Genomic DNA, 23,406 nt, shown 5'->3' with positions numbered 1-23,406 from the left:
ACTTACTCTAGAGTAGCGAACCAATTGTGAAATATAAACACTATATACAGGAGATGAAGAGATATTACTGCACAAGCTTGGAAAATTTATGGTATTAAAATTGAATTATCATAAATCTTATTTCTCAGATGACCACTGTTGTCAAATTCGAGATGAAGGTCCAAAACAGATGTCGAACAGGCTGTTTCTATAGTCTCCTTTATCTCGAGCACTGCTGGATATATTGACGGTAACCACTTACCAAATGACACCTAACAATATGTCCATATCTTGAATTTACTACTTTCTTAACTGAATTCATTTTGAGAAATTGACTATTGTCTTTAACAAAATTGTTTAGCTCTTTCAGACATAAATTTTGGTTACTTCATAGTTTGTTATCTGTAAAACATCATGATTTTCTAGGAGGTTAGGATGAGTAATCAAGGGAACCAAGGTTATAGCAGTAATCAAAAGAATGCAATCCAGGGACAAAGACCAGACATGGAAAACAGACATACACAACAAAGGACATAAAGTAACTAAAATCATACATACAAAGTAACAAAAGCAAATGAGCAACTCAGACTCCAATAAAAACTGGGAGCATGGACCAGGTGCACCGGTATGTTAAGTGTCCTCTGCTTTTCTAGAAACACCCGCCGAGTTGCTCATAAAATGTCAAGTCCGGGGATAAACGAGGAAAAGAAAACTATGACCCCTTGAATATAAATCAGTTTCCATGGTGCAGATGGATATACCATAACGTTCCACGAGTTCTTGACGACGACCATAAAACTTTTGTAGTGATGACTTCAATCTTGTAGCAACATAAGCCTGTTTCAGAAGCCTACTTGTTAGAGATCTAGCGCGATACAAAAAGTCTGTGTAGTTTCGGCAAGCTCTGGCACAACGTACAAGTTGTGATATGAACACTCCATACGCAGGTGCTGAAGGGATGTTGCCACAGATGAAAGAAAAGTTGACAATTCTGATTGAAAAGTCATCACGTTTGTCGTAAAGTTTGGTCAATAGTTTTCCTTTACCATTGATTTTTTAGTGTAGGTCAAGATATAAGGCTGACTTCACAGTGTTTGTAGTATCCTTTATACCTTTATTATTGGAATAAAGCCTGTATAGGAACAATAGTTTTATCTATTTTGGAGTGTGAAAAACTCGCTTGCAGTTTTGGATAAATTACATGCTTTGGATTTTAACCCGTAGAAAGTATATATATTTATGATTTCGTAGCATCTGAGTTGCTCATTAAATTTCATAATAATTATTGCTACCTTGATGCTATTTTCTTCGGTGAATATCCTGCAGCAACTGCACGAACAATACTGACCACAATTAAACATGAAACGAACATAGTAACTTGCACAACCAAATTAACAAACAATGGTGTCAATAAATTTATATCTTTTAAATACCCAATTGTAATTTAGAAACAATTTGTAAACATCTACATGCTCTAATATATGTCTAAGACATTGTATAGAGGAAGCATTTCCCGTCAGTATAGTTACAAACAAGCAATTGGTTAAGGTCCTTACTGTAGTGTATTGCACGTGGATGTTTCATGCCATGTTTGTCTGTCAAAAGAACTTTCGAATGTTTCCCTCTTTTATCAATTACAACGACTTTATTGCTATCTTGACATGTTACAAAAACATTTTCCTGACTGTCTATAGCGATTCCACGGGGATATTCATCTTTCTCTAACTTAAAACTCCATTTTAATTTTCCTGCCATATCACAGCAGTAGACGAAATCTATCACATGCGCTGGAAAATAGAGATTGTCAACACCTACACAACAGGAAAGTGTAAAACTAACGTTCTCCATTGTACTCATAATATTTCCATCGAGGTCAAGCACCTTATATTTATTATCTGGCACTATGATGAAAAATTTACTGCCATTAAATTGGAGTCCGTAGCATACTTCTCCTTTATAGAGTGTCCTTATAACCTCACCACTATGAATGTCTACAATTACTACTTTGTTATCACAGTGACTTGAAACTGCCACAGAGTTATTGTCGACTGTAGTGACATCAAAAGGCTCTACAGGAAGATCAATTATATGAACAATCTTCAGATTCCTGTACATGAGGACTAACCTTTGGTTCCCACCGTCAGCAAACACCATAGTCTCTGATTCTAAAATACAACATCCAGTAATGTCTGTTTTATTTACACTCGGAGGAAGCTTAAATGCTTGAATCATTGATACGTTAATATCATTTAACTCGGAGGCAACATTAACAATATTTTGTCCTTGTCGCTCTTTGCGTAAGCAAATCAAACCAAAGTCTTCGTATTCTAATTTCAAACTGCCCAAGAATTCGATATCCTTTATAAAATTATTTAGCAGTTTGATCAATTCATAATCCATGCTACTGAACTTCCTAATTTCGTTTTGAAGAATGGTTATTGCTTCCTCTTGCCGTTTTATTTCATCGTCCCACGTCTTTATACCACAAAACGTGTGCAATTCGGATGCATACTTCTTAGCAAAATTTATATCTTTCAATACTTTGGTAATATTTCTACAAATACATTCCAGCCTAGAAACTGTGGTTCTATTCTTTGCTATTTCTGATGACTCTTCGACAGATATCTCTTTGATTATTCTCACCAGGTGTCTTCTGATTGCAATGCGTTTATTATTGATATTTAATCTGACATTACCAAGTTCATATTTTATATTTTCATTGTTCGCTGAAATATCTCTAATTGTGTTTTCTGCTATAAAAACAATATCACGTGATCTTTCATAGAGATCAAGGAATGATACGGACTGTTTGGTACTCTGTGTAATATCAGAAAGCGGCCTGATGTCGGTGCAAGTATTATGGTGTTCTTGCATGCATTTAAAACATCCAGATGATTCATGATCCACACAGTATGATATTAGTTCATTTTGATGACGGTCACAATTTGGGCTTATGGTGATAACGGAAGAAGGTAGATGCTGATATTTGTCAACAGAAATAAGCTGATGAAATTTAAATGGTTTTGATATTTTATGACCTTGCTTACAGTCCGAACAGAACGTTGCATTACACTGGAAACACCACGATGCATGTTTTTCAATTTGATCCTTATGACAGTATCCGCAATATATTTTGGACGAGGAAGAATCTGCTGAGAGCTAAAACATATGAATGGAAACATTGTCATAAAAGATGATCGTATATTAAGGGTAAAGTACAATGTACCTATACATTTTATCTGACTTCAGAAAAGAAAACATACTATTTATGATACATTAAAACCAAGAATTTTGCATCATAAAGGAAATGACGTTTAATTTGTTTTTCATATGACAAATATTTCTGATATGAAGTTCACCATCATCAGAAGAATCTTAGTCAATCAAACAATGATTCATCAAAGCAATGAACAAAGTAATGGGTCTTATTAAATCAATTTGATTTTTATATCACTTTTTGGGAAATTTTGCGTGAGTGTTTTATTGGGTATCCGTCGTTTATGCTTACTTTCCACGTTATTACTCATATGATCATTTTATTTTTACCTGGTCTAATTCAGAATCCTCTAATATGATGGCATCATCGTTACTAGAATCTTCTGATCTTTCATTGTCAATATCTGAATATCAAGAGAATTTAATTGTACATAATTTCTACACGATTGTTAGAAAATATATGTGATACACCCGTTTTATCTTGTGGATATTAAAAAAAATCGAGAGAATATTAACAACTGTATTTCAGCAACTAAATGGAAATAAAATACGCAATCTTGCAGCATTTACCAGTTGTGTTATAGAATTATATACTTGTATTTATAATATCTATACAATTTGAGAGCTACATATATTACATAATATCTTTGTTATTAAAGTGAGAAAGGTTCAAACTGCGGAGATGCCGCATCGAGAGCGGTGAGCTCTACGGCAACATGCACGTGCAAGTTATCGGCTTGCAAAACTTTTATCGTCCGGAAGTGCTATGTCGCGGAGAGAATGTAAAATACCGATGGGCGTCCACAGCAATTAATTTAAAAACTAAAACGGTCTTTAAGGTCTAAAATTCTTACTTAAATAGAAAAGGAGGACTTTAAGTACTTGAAATATTTACATTATTAGAACATATCATTGCAATAAATGTCGTCTGTTTTACTTTCGCCCCTAAATTAATTTCGAAGGTAAATAATATCAAAATGCCAGAAATTTAGGTAAATTGACACATGTATAACTATGTGGTAAAACACATGTACATATTTATAATAATAATTTACATATTATGATAATTTTATTTTAAATAATTATGAATAGTCTACGGCCTCTGCCGACTATTAACTGCTCATACATGTCATTTACAGTGAATTCTTATAATGGTTAAAAAGTAATGCTATGCTAATTTATAAACCATACCTTCTCCATATTATGGGAGTCAACTGTAACTTATTTTGTTTTTTGGCTTTTCAGAATGTCAAACATTCCTGATATGGACATTTGTGCATATTGTAAGATATTCACCTGAATTGAAAGCACGTTACATTTTACAGATCCACGAAGCATTAGAATTTAAGATGTTTGTGGCATTAAAAAAAGTGAATGCAGTGTCAAAAATGGCAATATCAAAATTCATGTGAAATTCATACCTGATTCAATGTCTGTTTGATCGTCTGTTTTACTCGTTTTCTTCAGATCTTTCTTTAACATTAAAATGTCTTTTTCTGAAATTTAAAGCAGAGCAGGATGTGAAAAACTGCCCATTTCCAATATGTATCATAAAGTAACAGCTAGATTTATTAATGACACAAACAAACTATGCTTCTACCAATCGTATAGATTTTCTGCTTTGTACAAGTCCGACTCGTTGAGCTGGATCTTAATTGTGCTATCTCAAAAAAAGGAAGAGCCAACAGGTAGGCATGTTGCCCCATTCGAGCACATTTTTCTGCAATTCTTGATGAAAAACATTGTGTTGTTCCATCGGGGATCGCATCCACGATCTCTTGCAATTGAGACGAGTACGCTTCCTTGAAACCACCGAGACGATCATTTCGTAGGTTTGTAATTTTTTTATTAAACAAATCTTTTTTAAGAAATCTATGGAAAAGTGTGATCAAAGTTATTTATTTGACTAAGTTAAATCCAATGTAAAACTTCTCAGTTTTTAAATTGATGTCGATATGTTTACCTTCTCCAAACCATAGACAATGCATTTGACAGTTGAACCGTTTCTGTTGTTCTTGTGACATCTCATTGACTATCAACGCACCAAACTTGACCCTTAATATATATTTCAGTACCTCAAAAGAAAACAGGTTACGACAGCGGAACAGAAAATACGTAATCTTGCAGAGCTAGTGATGACAAGGTTATGTGAAGGATTATTTTTTTAATGTTTTAGTTTTGGTGTGCTTTTGTCATCTTCAGTTAAAAAAAAATCCAGTTTTTTTAGTATGAAAATACTCTATGCGTATGCAAAGAGCAAAAATGTATCGTACACATCTTTTAATTATAATATGGGACTGTCTCTGTTAAAGGCCAATGGATTTAGATGATACCTTCAGTATCAACGGTGTAAATGTTCTAACAGGGCACAGTAACTGTTCATCATAAATCTGCGAGAATGTTTTCAGAATATTGTTTAATCTTTAAAAAAAGAAACCAAGAGCTGAGTGTGAGGTGGAATAAGCTTTCACAAATCCTTTTCTGAATGGTTTGTTCCGATTTAATCACCATAAAAAGCTCTGTGTCGATCCAACTTTTTTATACAATTCTGTTCTTTGTCATACTAATAATTTTGTTAAATTGAACATACCATGGAGGATTTTGAAATCCACATTGATGGTGTCAGGTTTGTTTACATCCATTTCACATACATTTACTATAAACTGAATGAAAGATCTGATAGCATGAAGTAATACTTCCAAGTTATCAAAAACAAGACAGGATACAGAAGTAATTATCACAATAGAACCGACATATACAAATTCCACCTGGAACCAGTTTTTTAACATTTGGCTTGCCCCCTGTAATGCATTTGAAATCTGTTCGACTTGCCATGAGTCTGGCGTTTGGAGTCTCCATTCAACACGACATATTTTATTTATAGCTTCGACTGAAAAAAAACAAAAATGATATTGCACATTTGGAAAACCATATACAGAATATGTATACGCTCAGAGTTTAGATCGTCAAATCATGAAAATTAACAGCAAATAGGTTAATATTTGATACTGAAGAGAATTCCATATTCGATGATCTAATGAAGATATTGATTATTAAACAAAGTACTGCTTGTGAAAATGTCAAATGTAAAATAATAATCATTTAAACGATTTCCATTCAAAGTATGTTTGAAGCCCTTTGGTTGAGATTAAAATCACATATGAAATCTAATAACAACTCAAACAAACAAGAAATTACTTTGCTTATCACTTTTTACTTCCGTCTGGTTTTCGACCTGAATGGAACAGACATCCCCATCGTAGTCAGGAACTGGTAGAAAAAAAACGGAAGGATGTATAAACAACATCAATTTAACACTTACAGAAGTAAATACACCGTGATTGAGTTCCTTTCACTACAAAAATGAATGTGAGTTAATTTTGTATTTTACAGGCCAAAGTTAAACATTAAAACATTATACACCTGTTCATACCCGGGATGACAACTAACGAAGACAATAAAGTCAGAAACCTGAACATTGTTTACTTGAAAGAGTAATAAAAATCATGGGAACCAACATTCTAGCGGAAATCAAAAGTTATCCAGGGACAAAGAACAGACATGGAAAACAGTCACACACAGCAAAGAACATAAAATGACCAAAATAATGTATACAAAGTAACAACAGTAAATGAGCAACTCGGACTACACTAAAACATCTAAAGTGTTAGTTTAGTGTTGAAGTTGTTCAAGCATGTTGGAATGGACGTAAGTATGTGCATCTATAAAAAAAGATATTTCAGTAAAACTCTTACTGTGAGATTCGGTTTCAGTATTTTTTCTAAGTGCAAATGGAATCCATAGAATTTGATAAAACCTAAATAAATGTTACTAAACAAAAACTGTTCCGATTGTGACTTGCAATCCCCTGAAAAAACTTGATTAAATTCTAATGAATTTTACATCAGGCCAACTGGTCGTTCAGTTGTATTAGAGATAGGTCAATTGACAACACGTGCAAAAGTACATTGTCTTGCTAATGTTTTGAAATAGAGGCCTGACATTTTTGTAAGTCAGAATAATGCTGATCATCTCGACCTGTTTCTAATACGAAATAGAGTAATCACATTCTTTACTTTACCGTTTGTACGTTCCGTTCATTTCATGCCACATTCGAATGCTATATGTTATTCATATGCTAAGAATTATCATTTTCAAGGTTAAACTTTCATATTGTTCTGTGTTTAGTTGTATTTCTATAGTAAATATAAGGTAAATGCTGCAGTAATCAACCTTCCTGTGTTGTGCAATGTATTTAATTCAATTGCTGTGAAGGACTCACATATATTCCCTTAAAATATAATCATAATAAAGTAAAAGCTTTCTGTATCTTCGACTGGCTCTACACATTTTGTTAAATAGTAGTCAAGGGAACCAAGGTTATAGCGGTAATCAAAAGAATGCAATCCAGGGACAAAGACCAGACATGGAAAACAGGCATACACAACATAGAACATAAAGTAACTAAAATCAAACATACAAAGTAACAAAAGCAAATGAGCAATTCGGACTCCACTAAAACTGGGAGCATGGACCAGGTGCACCGGTAGGGTAAGCGTCCTCTGATTTTCTAGAAACACCCGCCGAGTTGCTCATAAAAAGTCAAGTCCGGGGTAGATAAACGAGGAAAGAAAACTATGAACCGTTGAATAAATCAGTTTTCATAGCGCAGATAGATACACCATAACGATACACGAGTTCATGATGACGACCATAAAATTTCTGTATTGATTACTTCTATCTTGTAGCAACATAACCCTGTTCCAGAAGCCTATTTGTTAGAGTTCTAGTTCTAAATACTTGTCTATAATGCCCTAACATGAGTACGATATTTAAAATATGTTATAAAGCCCTAAGCTTAATTCTATTTGAACCGTCTTACCTTTTCCAGATGTACTTTTTTGTTGTATATACTCATTTACGCCATCCATTACTATTTTGAACACCATTTCCTTTAGATTAACAGTCAATAGAGCTGAAAGAGGCAATCTTAAATATAGATCCGTCAACTTTCATTTTAATTACACTTATTTTAACGGCTTCAATGTGAACTTTTACATATTTTCGAAAGTTTGAAAAACTAAATGGACTGCCCTCTTTTTGTTTATTTACATTTGATGCCCACCATTTTTGACTATCTAATAATGTGCAAGGAATGGTAGAGCCTTACATTTTGATAAGAATTATTGAAATTGTTTATCGCATATTCTGTTTTATACAAACAGACAACAGACTTTAATATAATCAAGAGTGCCGAAAAATGCTTAGATTTAACGCTTGTTTTCGTGGACGAGTTAAATCTTCAAGCGTTCATGGCACGAGCAATTATATGTTTTGGTTATGAATGAAAGCCAATTGATTATTTCATATTGATTTTAATCATAATTTATTGATATTTTTGTCACATGATTTTTAAATGTTGAGATCAGCTGATTGATACTCGAGCATTGAAGTTTTGGCTGGAGAACACCCGCGGTTGAAATACCGAATAAATTTCACAGTGTGAACATTCAATAAAGCACTGTATCTAAAAACACAGTGTAAGTCTGATGCTTAGAATGTGTTATCATATATAACTATAGTTATATTTGTTTATTTTTTTCTGATTGTTTGTTCCTTGTTCTGTTTTGAAAATGTTTGTGGTATAGGACAGCCGTAGGTTTTTTCTTATTTTCTATGACATACAGAACAGATCCGTGCAACAAAAAATGCGATCGGCCATCGACCACCGATGAAAGGTTTCCGTTGTCTTCTTTGTCAAAGTTAAACATATTTACATAATTCAATAGATTTAGACATCAATTTGTACTTTCAGTTTACATCAGTTTTATTTTAACAGATTATTATTTTACTAAACAAAATGCGATTAGATCGATCATTGGTCATCGGTTATCGATCCTTCAGCGATCAATCAATCGGAAGTCATCGATCCGTCAAATCGTTGCGCGGATCGGTTCAAGGAATTTACTTATGATTTTTTAGTTCGCAATCTGTACCTTTGTCTTTATTTAGCAGTTTAATAACCTCATCTTTCACGCTTTCAATTGTGTTTTTTAACATTTCTGTTTGCTCAGCTTGGTTTTTTAATATGATATCTCTAGTCTGTACATGTTCCTCTATAATCATATCTTTAAGCTGGAAAATCAATAATTCAAATTATCAAGATAAATAAAAGAGATAATTCTAAGGAAATGTATCACATATAATAAAGAAAGTTTACATAAACATACCAATACCATTGATATGTAGAGTTTACATGCTTATCCTTTAAATACCAATATTTGGTTAACTCCTTCCATTTTAATTGTTTATTGAGCACTGGAGAACTGGATGTCAGTGTCGGTCATTGAGGAATGGGACTAGGGCTTAAGGGAAATTGGATTGAGACTTACATCTTCTAATTTTGTTGTTTAGTTTTGTTTTTGTAAGTGATCTGATAAGATAAGTTATTCCTCTCTTCTTACCATAATTTGCATAGGAATTTGACACAAATTATTCACTTTATAAAAATTGTCTTGAAGATTTAGTTGTTTTTTTGATAACAATGAAACAATTAAGATGAGAGAAATGATATTAGTTTTTTACTCCTATTCAATTCTCTATCTATTCATGTCATTGTTAACATGGAAATAGTAGATTACTTCGGTTATTGAATAACATTTAGTGCAGTTCAACCTTGTAAGTAAAAATATAAATCGTGAAAATATTTAAATGTTTTAGGGGAAGCGTTGCGGTTTTGAATTTATTTGAACCTGTTCAAAGCATATATAAGCGTTATTGACAACAGTTTAACGTGTTATCTTTAAACAATCCTAATTTCGGGGATTTGATACATCGCATCTACCCAAAAGAACTTGAGATAAAAGATACTACAGACACTGTGAAGTCAGCCTCATATCTTGACCTACACTTAGAAATCGATGGTAAAGGAAAACTATTGACCAAACTTTACGACAAACGTGATGACTTTCATTCAGAATTGTCAACTTTCCTTTCATCTGTGGCAACATCCCTTCGGCTCCTGCGTATGAAGTGTTCATATCACAACTCATACGTTATGCCAGAGCTTGCCGAAACTACGCAGACTTTTTGTATCGCGCTAGAACTCTAACAAATAGGCTTCTGGAACAGGGTTATGTTGCTACAAGATTGAAGTCATCACTACAGATGTTTTATGGTTGTCATCATGAACTCGTGGATCGTTATGATGTATCCATGAAAACTGATTTATTCAACGGGTCATAGTTTTCCTTTCCTCGTTTGTCTACCCCGGACTTGACTTTTTATGAGCAACTCGGCGGGTGTTTCTAGAAAAGCAGAGGACGCTTACCCTACCGGTGCACCTGGTCCATGCTCCCAGTTTTTAGTGGAGTCCGAGTTGCCTATTTACTTTTGTTACTTTGTATGTATGATTTTAGTTACTTTATGTTCTTTGTTGTGTATGTCTGTTTTCCATGTCTGGTCTTTGTCCCTGGATTGCATTCTTTTGATTACCGCTATAACCTTACTCTTTCATTTAAAATATTGCATTTTTGAATTTTTTAGAATTAGAAATATGTTTACCATAAAGGCAATATTTACAAACCTTAGAATTTTCTTCCTTTATCCTATCAAAAATAGTTATTGCTTCGTCTACATCAAAGCCTGACCTCTTCAAAAATTTTATTTCTCTTTCGATGGTTCCCGTATATCCTGGTATGGATGTTGTTTTTGATGCCAAACCAAGTACTGAACCTTCTAACTTGTCCCACCATTTCTGAAGCCTCCCTTCATCAAATACAGATACACTCTCTACATGCGCTAGTTTGTTGCGCACATCACGTATTGTGTTAATCCACAATGCCTCATCTTCAGTAATGTTGCCACAGTTTCGAATAAGGGTATTCAAAAGAGTACTATCCAGCTTGTCTAACGAACAGGAAGAATTTACTGACAGTCCACAGATGCAGTACTTCACGACCTTGGAACATTTGATAAAGAGACCAGGAACAGAAGTGTCACCAAAATTATATAATTTTAGTAACTGATGCTTTTTAAGCATTTTTTCTTCTTTATAAGATTTGATGTTACAATTCAACTGACAACACTTTGCATCATTTCTCCATAGATGATAAATTGTATGTTTATGATGATTCAGAAAATCAACAAGGGAATTTCCGTAATTTGGTAGAATATTGAATTTAGTAAATGCTTTTGTTACAGATAGGGATGTATCATAAGATAGTAGAATAAGCCTTAGAAATTTTGTTGTGTTCTTTGATCGATCTGTATCCATATCCAAAACCTAAAGGTGTAAAAGACAACTTTGGTAAGAATGTTTGGGGGAACAAAAATATATCTAAATTATTTTAAAACTGATTTTAAGATTTATCTTATCTCACCCATGAGTGGCTGAGATTCCATTACCTTAAATGAGAATAACTAGTATTTTCTTCCACTTTTTTTTAATTTTTTTCTATGAAGGTACATCAAGCCTATTGGATGGCGCATTCTTATCTATCATCTTGCAAAATCATTTCTTGTTCTTTCGTATAGGCTAATAGTGTTTGAAATTATGTAAACAATTAACATTGAAGTATTTAGAAATGTTTTTGGCAGCATGCTATGTATTGTAAAAATGGTGACAAAAAACTGTTAATCAATTTGGTAATGTGATGTCCTTTTCGGTGGAATTTTCAGAAGTTACTATGGATTAAAGTATCAATTCACAATAAACAATTTCAACATTTGCTGATTATTTTTCCGTTGATTTGTTTTAAGGACTAAAAAAAGCTCTTAATGCTCCCTTTTCTCCTTTCTACATTCATTCTCTGTGTGCATCCCTCCCAAATTACTACTTTCAAGCTCTACGAGTTCGTTAAGATGACTTTAGCTATCAGTTACACGTAGTATATCATATAAAGATAATTATTATATACGTGAGTCTTGTTAGACTACATTAACATTCAAAAATGTGTCATTCATTTGATTGTAAGAGTTGTGGTTACCCTATAATAGCATTGGCCATTCTTCTTTCGTATCAAGATTTGGTGAATTCTTATATCGCTTCATGCACAAGGGCTTAAGATAAATGACACTTTAGGCGTACAGAGAACTTCATTTCTCGACTTACTCTTTGACAATTTGTATATCAGAGATAATATGATATGTCGATATGCCAGACCCTGTCGCAATTAAGCGGATAACTTATACCTAGCAACCTGTTACATGTAAGCTTTTGGAACAAGGTATGACGCCACCAGTCATCACTTGTTTTACGGTCAATATCATGAACTAAGTGATTCTAAGAGTGTGATCATCTCAATCATGAAATTAATGTATTTAAAATATCGTGCATGTGATAAAGTTCCGTAATTTTATCCTGCATAAAAGCATATCGTTTGGTGCTTATAGAAGTTTCTGTGTGTTATGTTATTGTTGTAGGAATACACAAATTGGTTGTTCAATGTGTTAAGTACAGTACTGCATTATTGTTAGTTCAACTGCTATATCATACTCGAGCAAAAATTAACGAACATACTATTTGCAATAGTCACGTTTTAATTATTTTTTTACTTTTTTACATCAAGTCGTATTATACTTTGTAAATACACACAATTATTTCACATGTAAAATAAGGCAATTCAAAGAGATCAACTTGGCTCATTTTCCAGATGACAAAAAGGGAATTCTTTCTATTATTGGTCTATAAAACCTATATTTTACAAACAAAACTATGATTTAATTTTTTTTACATTCAGTTTAATGTGGGTTAGTATGATTTTAAGCTCTGCCTATGAAGGATGGAATCATTTGTACTCAAACAACTTTTAACTTTGTCGAAAATGCACCGCTATGTTCTTTTATCGCTAACATCTGAAAATGTCACTTCACTTCCGAAAAAAAGCAGTGTTGATCCATTCATTATTCAGAGCATCTACATATATATAGGGCGTTGCTGACCCTCCGTAATTACATAGAGCAAAGTTGCTGGAGACTGACGTCTTTGTTCAAGATGTTGAACCCCTTCCTTACATTTATTCCACCTTTGCATTATTTTGAAGCATTAAACATTATAATGAATGGTAGACTGGATGCTTCTCCATGACCTATGGTATACTTACTGTCTTTCACATATTAAAGATGCACGATGAAAATGAACTGTGAATACAGAAATAACCACGGGCCGTTTGTAGGATAATATCCTCGATTTTAATCTATTTTCAGACATTATGATCGGTGTGAGAAAAATATTTTTCGTCTCTAAAGAGAATCGAGTTTTCAGGAGCTGATTGGCCGAAATAAAAAGGGGCGATTGGTTTATGCGGGAATGTCTATTAAATCTCATTAGTCGAAAGCGACATTGCGACGTTTTTAAATCGAACAACTGTTGACATCATGTACAGACAACATTACTACAAAGTTCTTTAATCTGTATGTTCGTTTAAGCTCGAGCGTAGACATGAAATGACAGAAAATACTTCGGCAAGAATTTATTTGTGAAATTTTCTAAGCCACCAACCTGCCACTGGTCCTCCTCGCTTTGTTTCGATTTTCAATATCCTCTTTCGATGGTTTTCATTGTACGCTCATTTTTTTCTAAACTGCAATAGTAATTGTTAAATCAATATGTTTATATAGTTTTCCAGTTTCACTTCAGTAACCCAGGAAGACAGTCAGGTGATCAAAATACAAATAAGATAGTGTTGCCCACCTGTTAGTTTGTGATTTTGTCACTGTTTATCGAATTTATCATTTTGAACAAATACAGGAATATCTTTATGATGCATTAGTCAACAGTGCGGTAAATAACGAGTCTATGAAGAACACATGTATCATACCATATATCTAATGATTTGTTCAGAAGAATATGCATGAGATGCACAATATATTATTATTGATGATGTGATCAATCAAAAACATTCATATTCCAAAGGCATAAATTAGCAACAAATAGTTAAATTAACTTAAATCACTTACCTTTTTATTTGGCAACTTAAGGGGTCCTGTTAAAAATTCTTAAAATAGTTATGTATACCTAACAACATTCAACATGGCGGAAATCCACGTGAAGCGATTTTGATTTATCATTTTTTTTTAAATCCACTTGAACAGACTTCATAAGTGTAGGACGTAATCAGATCTGCTTTACCCAACAGACGTAATATTAACCAGAGGACACAACAGTACAAATGTCAAGTTCATTAAGACTGTGTTTTAAGTTAGCCACAAAAAATACATTAATGCATAAGACGATTTGAATGAGGAAGTTTATTTTTTGAAATTTCATTTACAAAACGGGAAAAACATACAAAAATAAATCAACTATGAATGTTTATAACAATGAAATAACGATAGTGTGTTTTGTTTTGTATTTTTGTTTTGTTTTTTGTTTTTTGTTTTTTGGTTTTTTTTTTAATTTTTGCCAAGGGAAAGATATAACCAACAGAATAAATAAGATAGGAAAAATGGGTCAAACGACGAACACCAAAAGTGTACAGGATATTAAGGTCAAAACCAAATAAGGGGGTACAGTGACGGTTTGGATACGTAGATCAGTGTATAAATCATCATCCCCAGTCCCCTTTTGTTAGTCTCTAACATGTATTTCGAAAAGGGGTTGAACAACGCATACCAACTCATGCACATGCTGGGACAGATTTAATGTTTATATACAAGAAAAATATTCGAAAATTAAAGTATTTGGTTTATCATAAAGTGAAGTCGAAAGCTGTTCCTCTTTTGTCAATTAAGTCGCTGATGTGGACCTCAGCATATTTTTTTTCAACTTCAAGTAGTTTTGTATAAATGGATACAAATCATCATCAAAACAAATACTTTGTAGTGACAAACATCACCTTCTAGTAAATACCTATAGCCAAACTTTATGGAATTTTTAAATATTCGTTCATTTTGTAGCAACAAATTTTGGATGGTCTTTCTTAAAACAAAGTATAGGAAAAATATCGGCACATATAGGTACACAATCGGTGCCTACTAGGGTTACTTTTTCTTTAGGAAAATAAATTCCATTAACTGAACAAAAGATTATCATAATAATGTTTTCTCATATTAGCCAACAAATACCGAAGCAGTTGAATGATTCAAATACGTCAAATCCCAAAACGGGGTTTATACATGAAAACATTCAACAGGGACGACCCAGATACACAATAATTCGAACCGAATAAAAAAGATAACACATAAAAACTTCAGATAAGGAAACAAAGAATCACACAATTACTTATGAGGGAAGGAGATTATGATATAAAAACCTGAATAAACTAGCTAAACTGTTTATAAACTACATGAAGATTAAAATGAGAAATAAAAGCCATTGTGTGCCGTAAACACAGACTTTAACACTTTGACATGAATATACCTCATATTTTCCAGTGTATTGAAATTACAAAAGAAGCTTTGAAGATAAAGTTTAAGGTGAAAAGAATTTACGAGATGGTCTTATCTTAACGATCTTTTTTTATTCTGTATTAAAAGATTACATCGAAATATCTTTAATACTTCTAAGACACCAGCTAAACTATTCATAAACTACATGTAGATTAAAATGAGAAATAAAAGGCGCCGTATACAAATACTTCAACCATTGGAAATGAATATACATCATATTTACGTCGTTTATGTAGTGTTCATATCACAACTCATACGTTATGCCAGAGCTTGCCGAAACTACGCAGACTTTTTGTATCGCGCTAGAACTCTAACAAATAGGCTTCTGGAACAGGGTTATTTTGCTTTAAGATTGAAATCATCACTACAGAAGTTTTATGGTCGTCATCATGAACTCGTGCATCGTTATGGTGTATCCATCTGCACCATGAAACTGATTTATTCAACGGGTCATAGTTTTTCTTTCCTCGTTTGTCTACCCCGGACTTGACTTTTTATGATCAACTCGACGGGTGTTTCTAGAAAAGCAGAGGACGCTTACCCTACCGGTGCACCTGGTCCATGCTCCCAGTTTTTAGTGGAGTCCGAGTTGCTCATTTGCTTTTGTTACTTTGTATGTATGATTTTGGTTACTTTATGTTCTTTGTTGTGTATGTCTGTTTTCCATGTCTGGTCTTTGTCCCTGGATTACATTCTTTTGATTACCGCTATAACCTTGGTTCCCTTGATTACTCTTTCTAAATGGTGAGGTTTCTGACAATTATCATATTCACAAAATAGTTGTTATACTCATACGAAAGATTAATTTAGTAATGAGATACTTATTGCTGTCAATATCCTCAAAACAATCAATTAATATACATGATGTTTTCAATAGCATACACAATTCAAAGAGAGGCAACTATAAGTATCCAGAGTAAAGGTTTCAATTATCACTTCCAGGTCAAATGGTCATCCCTCTATGTAGTACGTAAAACACACAGAACATGTGCATTGTAAATGTGTAATCTGTATGTGTGTTGATCAAAATTAGTAAAACTGAAGCACAGGACGTGCGCTTTTAAATCATATTTGTAATGTGTTAGAAAAGTGTATGGATATTGGCAAAAATGGCAAAAAATCGTTTCCCTCCACAGTTTTTGACCATTTGAACAAATGACCTTGATCTTTGACCTTTGACTGTGGTATTAAATTTTAAGGAGCAATTATGCTCCTGAACAAGAATGTGTATGATTTGAAGGTACTTTTCTGCAAAACGATAGATTGAAGTTGACCGATCCTTTTGAAACAGCATTAAAAAAGCAGTTTTGGGGCAATTACTCTTACAATTTTGAAAATGTTGAATGAAAAATATATACTATACTTTTCTTATAAAACTTATTATTCTTAACATATTTTTATTAACAGTATACCTCTGTCTGTAATGGCTTGTGACTTATAAGCAAATACTATAGAAACCACTGAAAATACACGTTTTCGTGCTTTAATGTCAAAAACGCTTCATCGATTCCTCGGATTCTACATTCCGAATAAAGATCTTATCAAGATACACATTTTTATGTCATCATTTTCTTCTATCTGTTACTGTCTTCAAGTACATCTTCGAACAAGACTTTGAGCTGTCTTCTGGCAATTAAGAATCACAAACTGAAAAACACTCTTATCTTACAAATTTTATATTTTATTCATCGACTTCGGGAATTCGATATGGAGATTGTTTTTCTCTGGGTACCCAGTCATGTTGGTATTCAGGGGAATTCAATTGTAGACAGGGTTGTCAAGAAGGCATTAAATGAAATAATAAAGGACGTTAGTTTGCCATACACCGATTTTAAACCTTTAATAAGGAAATATATTTTAAAGATGTGGCAGGACCGATGGGACGGTCTTGAACACAACCAACTCAATTCCATAAAACCCGATCTAGGCGTTCATCAATCCGGGTCGGGCAATCGCAAAGAGCAAGTGGTCATGACTAGATGCCGCATTGGACATTCTAGATTTACACATGACCATTTGCTTGTTGGTGATCCTCCACCTGAGTGTATCCCATGTGATTGCCCTTTCTCTATCAAACATGTTCTTCTAGATTGTGTGGATTTTGCCAACATCAGGCAAAATTATTTTGACTGCGCCAATATGTTTGATTTGTTCAAGACCGTTTCGTCTGGAGGCATTATCGATTTCTTGCGGGACTTTGGTTTATTTAATAAAATCTAAATTGGATACCTTCCTTGATTTTTCAATATTTAAAATGTTTTATCAAAGTTATGTTTCTATATGTATTTTATGTCTTAGGTTCACCTTTTATGTACCTTTTTATATGTAAATAGCTGTTTGTTTTAATTTCATTATTTTATGAAGAGACTTCGATCTTGCTTTTAATATTTTCCTTGCATTAAATGTTCTTGCCGTGATATGGCCCTGGTCGCCGAAACGGCAATAAACAACAACAATCAATCAATCAATAGAACAAGACCATTTTTTCCATTTGACCTTTGACCTTGACATTTTCAAACACACAACATATCATCTAAGTTCAACGAAGAATGTTTCAAGTGTGTATGACTTATGGTTATAGATGTAGTGACCAATCTAATCGTTTCGTTATAATTCGTAAAATCGCGTTACCAGGGAAACCTCATATCTTTTCAAAACATAGTCAAATAGTACTGGGGTCTATTTCTGAACAATATACAGCTTTCGGTTTTTCACTACCTATATTGGTTTGAGATATTTTTACGAAATAAATTGTCCGCTATCGGGTAAATAACTCTTTATCAACTGATGATCACGTTTCACATGGTTAATTCAAACGTCTTATTTCAGATTGCAGAAGATGGTCAAAACTTGTCACGATACAATTTAATTAGAAGCGGGGAAATTGGGCGGCAGAAAAAAAAAACAATTGTAATATCAGATGAAATACAAGAAAGTCTTCCTATTGAAACGGGGAAGAAAAAGTAATCAAGGGAACCAAGGTTATACCAGTATTCAAAAGAATGTAAACCAGGGACGAAGATCATACATGGAAAACAGACATACACAAAAAAGGACATAAAGTAACTGAAATCATACATACAAAGTAACAAAAGTAAATGAGCCACTCCGACTTCCCTAAAACGAGGGAGCATGGACCAGGTGCACCGGTAGGGTAAGCGTCCTCTGCTTTTCTAGAAATACCCGTCGAGTTGATCATAAAAAGTCAAGTCCGGAGTAGACAAACGAGAAAAGGAAAACTATGACCCGTTGAATAAATCAGTTTCATGGTACAGATGGATACACCATAACGATGCACGAGTTCATGATTCTGTAGTGATGACTTCAATCTTAAAGCAACATAACCCTGTTCCAGAAGCCTATTTGTTAGAGTTCTAGCGCGATACAAAAAAATCTGCGCAGTTTCGGCAAGCTCAGGCATGACGTATGAGTTGTGATATGAACACTCCATACGCAGGTGCTGAAGGGATGTTGCCACAGATGAAAGGAAATTTGACAATTCTGAATGAAAAGTCATCACGTTTGTCGTAAAGTTTGGTCAATAGTTTTCCTTTACGGTCGATTTTTTAGTGTAGGTCAAGATATGAGGCTGACATCCTTTATACCTTTATTATTGTAATAAAGCCTATATAGAAACAATGGTTTTATCTTTTTTGGAGTGTGAAAAACTCGCTTGAAGTTTTGGATAAATTACATGCTTTGGAGTTTAACCCGTAGAAACTATGGACATATATGATTTTGTGGAATCTGAGTTGCGCATTATATTTCATAATAATTATCGCTACCTTGATGATATTTTTTTCGGTGAATAATCCTGACTTTTCCCATTCCACTACTGACATTTACCCTAAGGAAATTACCTTACACAAATCTCACTAAGGACAGTTTTAATTGTCCATTTCTGGATATGGATGTTTTTCGACAAAAGGGGCGATTTTTCGTTTCCAATTGATATTTTCACTTCCTTGATGGCGACGTTGCGTTTTGCTCCATACAGTGTATATTTTTTCTAAATTTGTTCGAAATGCCCGTGTTTGTAGCTAGGTTTTACTCTTTAATGAACGAAATCTCTGTAAACCGGTAAATTGTTGAGTCAAGGTTTTACCATTTACTGTTAAGGAGTATTAGAGTAAGTATACAATGGACACAACAAATGACAGAGGACGAACTTAAACTGTATTATAATTGTAACCTCAAATCCTCAATGGCTGGGTGATTTGCTCCGATTTGTTGTACTGCAATATGATTGGAACAAGATTCGAAACACAGGGGAAGTATCAATCAAAGTTTCACAGGGAACTTTGTGCAGAAATATATTGCAGAAAAGCACCAGACTTTCATTCTGAAGGTAATGTTAGATAAGTTTGAAAACAATTACAACACTGTATAATTACAAAAAGTATTAATAAAAACATACCTCTGTTTTCAACCACAAATAGGAGCTAAAATTCTGACAAAGAACCAGTTGAATTTCACATGACTATCCATGATAGTCACAGATGTCCTTGCCGATTCACTGTTCAATTTGTTGTTGCTGAACGAACCGCATACCAAGTAATGCGACCAGTATGATATTATATTTCTTTATGGACGACACCGGATACTGAATAAACACAGACCAAGTTCTGGTTAGGGAAAGTATCAAAATGTTGGAGGCATACAGCCAAAGTGCAAAGCCGTTGGGGTTGACATAGAGCGAGTACGATTGGTTAGAAATCGGCTGCAACATTCTTCATCATATGAAATTGAAGACGTAGTTTTTGCTTTCCGGTCACAGTTAAAATGCAACAATAGCTATATGTTGTGACAGAAAGATCATATTGCAATAATACCTTTCATCTTTGTATAAAATCGTTTAATGTCTCACTAACCACTTCTATCGTTTCCATTACTTTCCATGTTAAAAAAGTAATTTTCAAAGTTTCACTGTGAATTCCCAGGACAAACGACATCTTAAAGTTGCACACCCTTGCGAAGCTGGGAAAATAAGGCTTCCACAATCATTATGCTAATGGTACGATGAGTGTAGAAATTCTTCACAAAATGTACTTAAATAATAAATAATACCGAAAATCCACATTTTTACTATTTCTGCTAACTGACAGCATGGAGGCAAATTACTCACACATGTAAACAATATTTATATATTTTATTTTTGTAGTAAATTACACATATGGTTTCAAAGTATACATATTCAGCTTTATTTTAACTACTTTTAATAAGAATACACACACATAATGCATAGGTCTAGGTTCAGTGTGTTTTTTTTTTTGGTACTACATAAGGGGGTGGCCATTTGACTCGGAAGTGGTTAGTGAGACCTAAGTGTGATACCCTGTTTGTGAAAAAGCTACAGAAATAATATATGCTGGATTCATGAAAAAACATGTAAGTACTGATACATGCAAAGTTTTGTATATAAAGATTTTTGCTGAATTTTTTAGGGTCTGTTGTACCAAAAACATTGTCTATTATACATGACAAATATGTTGTCGTACCAGCAGACAAAGCCCAAAACAACATTGTTTTTGTCTGCAGAACGTTTTACATCCAATTTTTATTATCAGGGGTAGACGTAGAAAGTAATAACAGTGATAAAGACCTGTACTGCTACACACACTCTCCAAAGAAGAGATTGTGGAAAACCATAAATCTATGATATCCTCTTTTGGTTTCTCTACCAAGGACGATGATTGCATTGGATTCCTAAACTCCACAAGAATCCATACAAACAAAGTTACATAGCTGGATCTCCAAAATGCACCACAAAACCTCTTTCAAAACTTTTAACTTCTATTCTCAAAACTGGTAAAGATAGTCTGCAGTCCTACTACAACACTTGTTGTTCCCGTAGTGGTATTAATTCAATGTGGATCCTGAAAAGTTTCAATGATTTTTTTGAGACAATCAGTTCAAGACTATTATCTGAATATGATAGCATTAAAACATATGATTTTTCAATACTGTATACTTCTATTCTCCCTACTCAGTTAAAATCCCGACTTAAAAACATTATACAGCGTTGTTTTTTTTTTTTTTGTTTGTTTGTTTTGTTTTTTTTTTTAAAGATGGTACACCTAGATACAAATATATAGTTCTTAGTAGATATTTCTCATACTTTGTAAGAAATAATTCCAAATCATTTTCCAAATATACTGCATAAGATGTTTACAAAAGTTGGAAACAAATTGGGCTCCTCTACTTGCTGATCTATTCCTTCACTCACATGAGCCTGACTTTATAGCCTTTAATCTCAGTTTCCGCTATATAGATGACGTATTATCTTTAAACAATCCTAATTTTGGGGATTTGATACATCGCATCTACCCTAAAGAACTTAAGATAAAGGTAACTACAGACACTGTAAAGTCAGTCATAACTTGACCATACTTTACGACAAACGTGATGACTTTTCATTCAGAATTGTCACCTTTCCTTCCATTTGTGGCAATATCCCTTCCGGACCTGCGTATGCGTTATGCCACAGCTTGCCGATGCTACGCAGACTTTTTGTATCGCGCTAGAATTCTAACAAATAGGTTTCTGGGATAGTGTTATGTTGCTACAAGAATGATGTCATCACTACAGAAGTCTTATGGTCGTCATCATGAACTCGTGCATCGTTACAGTGTATCCATCTGAGCCATGGAAACTGATCTGTTCAGAAAGAGTAATCAAGGGAACCAAGGTTATAGCGGTAATCAAAAGAATGTAATCCAGGGACAAAGACCAGACATGGAAAACAGACATACACAACAAAGAACATAAAGTAACCAAAACCATACATACAAAGCAACAAAAGTAAATGAGCAACTCGGACTCCACTAAAAACTGGGAGCATGGACCAGGTGCACCGGTAGGGTAAGCGTCCTCTGCTTTTCTAGAAACACCCGCCGAGTTGCTCATAAAAAGTCAAGTCCGGGGTAGACAAACGAGGAAAGGAAAACTATGACCCGTTGAATAAATCTGTTTTCATGGTGCTGATGGATACACCATAACAATCCACGAGTTCATGATGACGACCATAAAACATCTGTAGTGATGACTTCAATCTTGTAGCAACATAACCCTGTTCCAGAAGCCTATTTGTTAGAGTTCTAGTGCGATAAGAAAAGTCTGTGTAGTTTCGGCAAGCTCTGGCAACACGTATGAGTCGAAGGGATGTTGCCACAGATGAAAGGAAAGTTGACAATTCTGAATGAAAAGTCATCACGTTTGTCGTAAAGTTTGGTCAATAGTTTTCCTTTACCGTCGATTTTTTAGTGTAGGTCAAGATATGAGGCTGACTTCACAGTGTCTGTAGTATCCTTTATCTCAAGTTCTTTTGGGTAGATGCGATGTATCAAATCCCCGAAATTAGGATTATTTAAAGATAACACGTCATCTATATGGCGGAAACTGAGATTAAAGGATCTAGCCAAACGATATTCTTTCTTTCTGATCAGATCAGCTATAAAGTCAGCCTCATAAGAGTGAAGGAATAGGTCAGCAAGTGAAGGAGCAGAATTTGTTCCCATTTGGAATGCTGAACGTTTGTTGAAAAACACGTCCACCACACTGGACAAATATGTTGTCGATTAAAAATTCCAGCATTTTGTAAACATCTTCCTCTCTATATTTTGAAGATGATTTGGAATTATTTTATACAAAGTATGAGGAATCTCTACCAAGAACTATATATTTGTATCTAGGTGTACCATCGTTTTTGGAAAAACAACGATGTGTAATGTTTTTAAGTCGGGATTTTAACTGAGTATGGGGAATAGAAGTATACAGTGTTGAAAAATCATAGGTTTTAATGCTATCATATTCAGATAATAG

General features: G+C 33.9%; 1 protein-coding gene across 4 annotated transcripts; it reads right to left on the bottom strand.

Moving 5' to 3' along the window:
• Nucleotides 1-1,381: 1,381 nt before the first annotated feature.
• LOC148599424 (uncharacterized) lies at nt 1,382-14,438 on the bottom strand. Of its 4 annotated transcripts, none has more exons than XM_088557781.1 (10): nt 14,155-14,438; nt 13,697-13,778; nt 10,781-11,479; nt 9,192-9,330; nt 8,078-8,170; nt 6,518-6,550; nt 5,786-6,085; nt 4,617-4,691; nt 3,526-3,599; nt 1,382-3,138 (listed from the first exon to the last, which is right to left on the bottom strand). In XM_088557781.1, exons 3-10 carry the CDS (start codon nt 11,468-11,470, stop codon nt 1,465-1,467), a joined length of 3,078 nt encoding a protein of 1,025 aa, XP_088413907.1. In that variant the 5' UTR covers nt 11,471-11,479; nt 13,697-13,778; nt 14,155-14,438; the 3' UTR covers nt 1,382-1,464. The 4 variants fall into 4 exon arrangements, with proteins under 4 accessions (XP_088413907.1, XP_088413905.1, XP_088413906.1 ...); XM_088557779.1 differs by lacking the exon at nt 6,518-6,550 and adding an exon at nt 6,394-6,465; XM_088557780.1 differs by lacking the exon at nt 6,518-6,550 and adding an exon at nt 6,394-6,465 and having other exon boundaries at nt 14,213-14,438.
• Between the last annotated feature and the right edge of the window lie 8,968 nt (nt 14,439-23,406).

The sequence above is a fragment of the Perna viridis genome, chromosome 13, assembly GCF_037379345.1.
Source record: "Perna viridis isolate PV_CMFRI_1.1 ecotype Kerala chromosome 13, ASM3737934v1, whole genome shotgun sequence".
Lineage (NCBI taxonomy): Eukaryota > Metazoa > Mollusca > Bivalvia > Mytilida > Mytilidae > Perna > Perna viridis.
This window is presented reverse-complemented; position numbering and strand designations above follow the sequence as displayed.

Coding starts and splice junctions, on each gene's coding strand:
- LOC148599424 (XM_088557779.1), bottom strand. CDS start 11,470: ATGGATACAGATCGATCAAAGAACACAACAAAATTTCTAAGGCTTATT. Junction 9,331..10,780: donor TAAAGGAAGAAAATTCTAAG/GTTTGTAAATAT, acceptor TTGATTTTCCAG/CTTAAAGATATGATTATAGA. Junction 4,692..5,785: donor GGATTTCAAAATCCTCCATG/GTATGTTCAATT, acceptor TTTAAATTTCAG/AAAAAGACATTTTAATGTTA.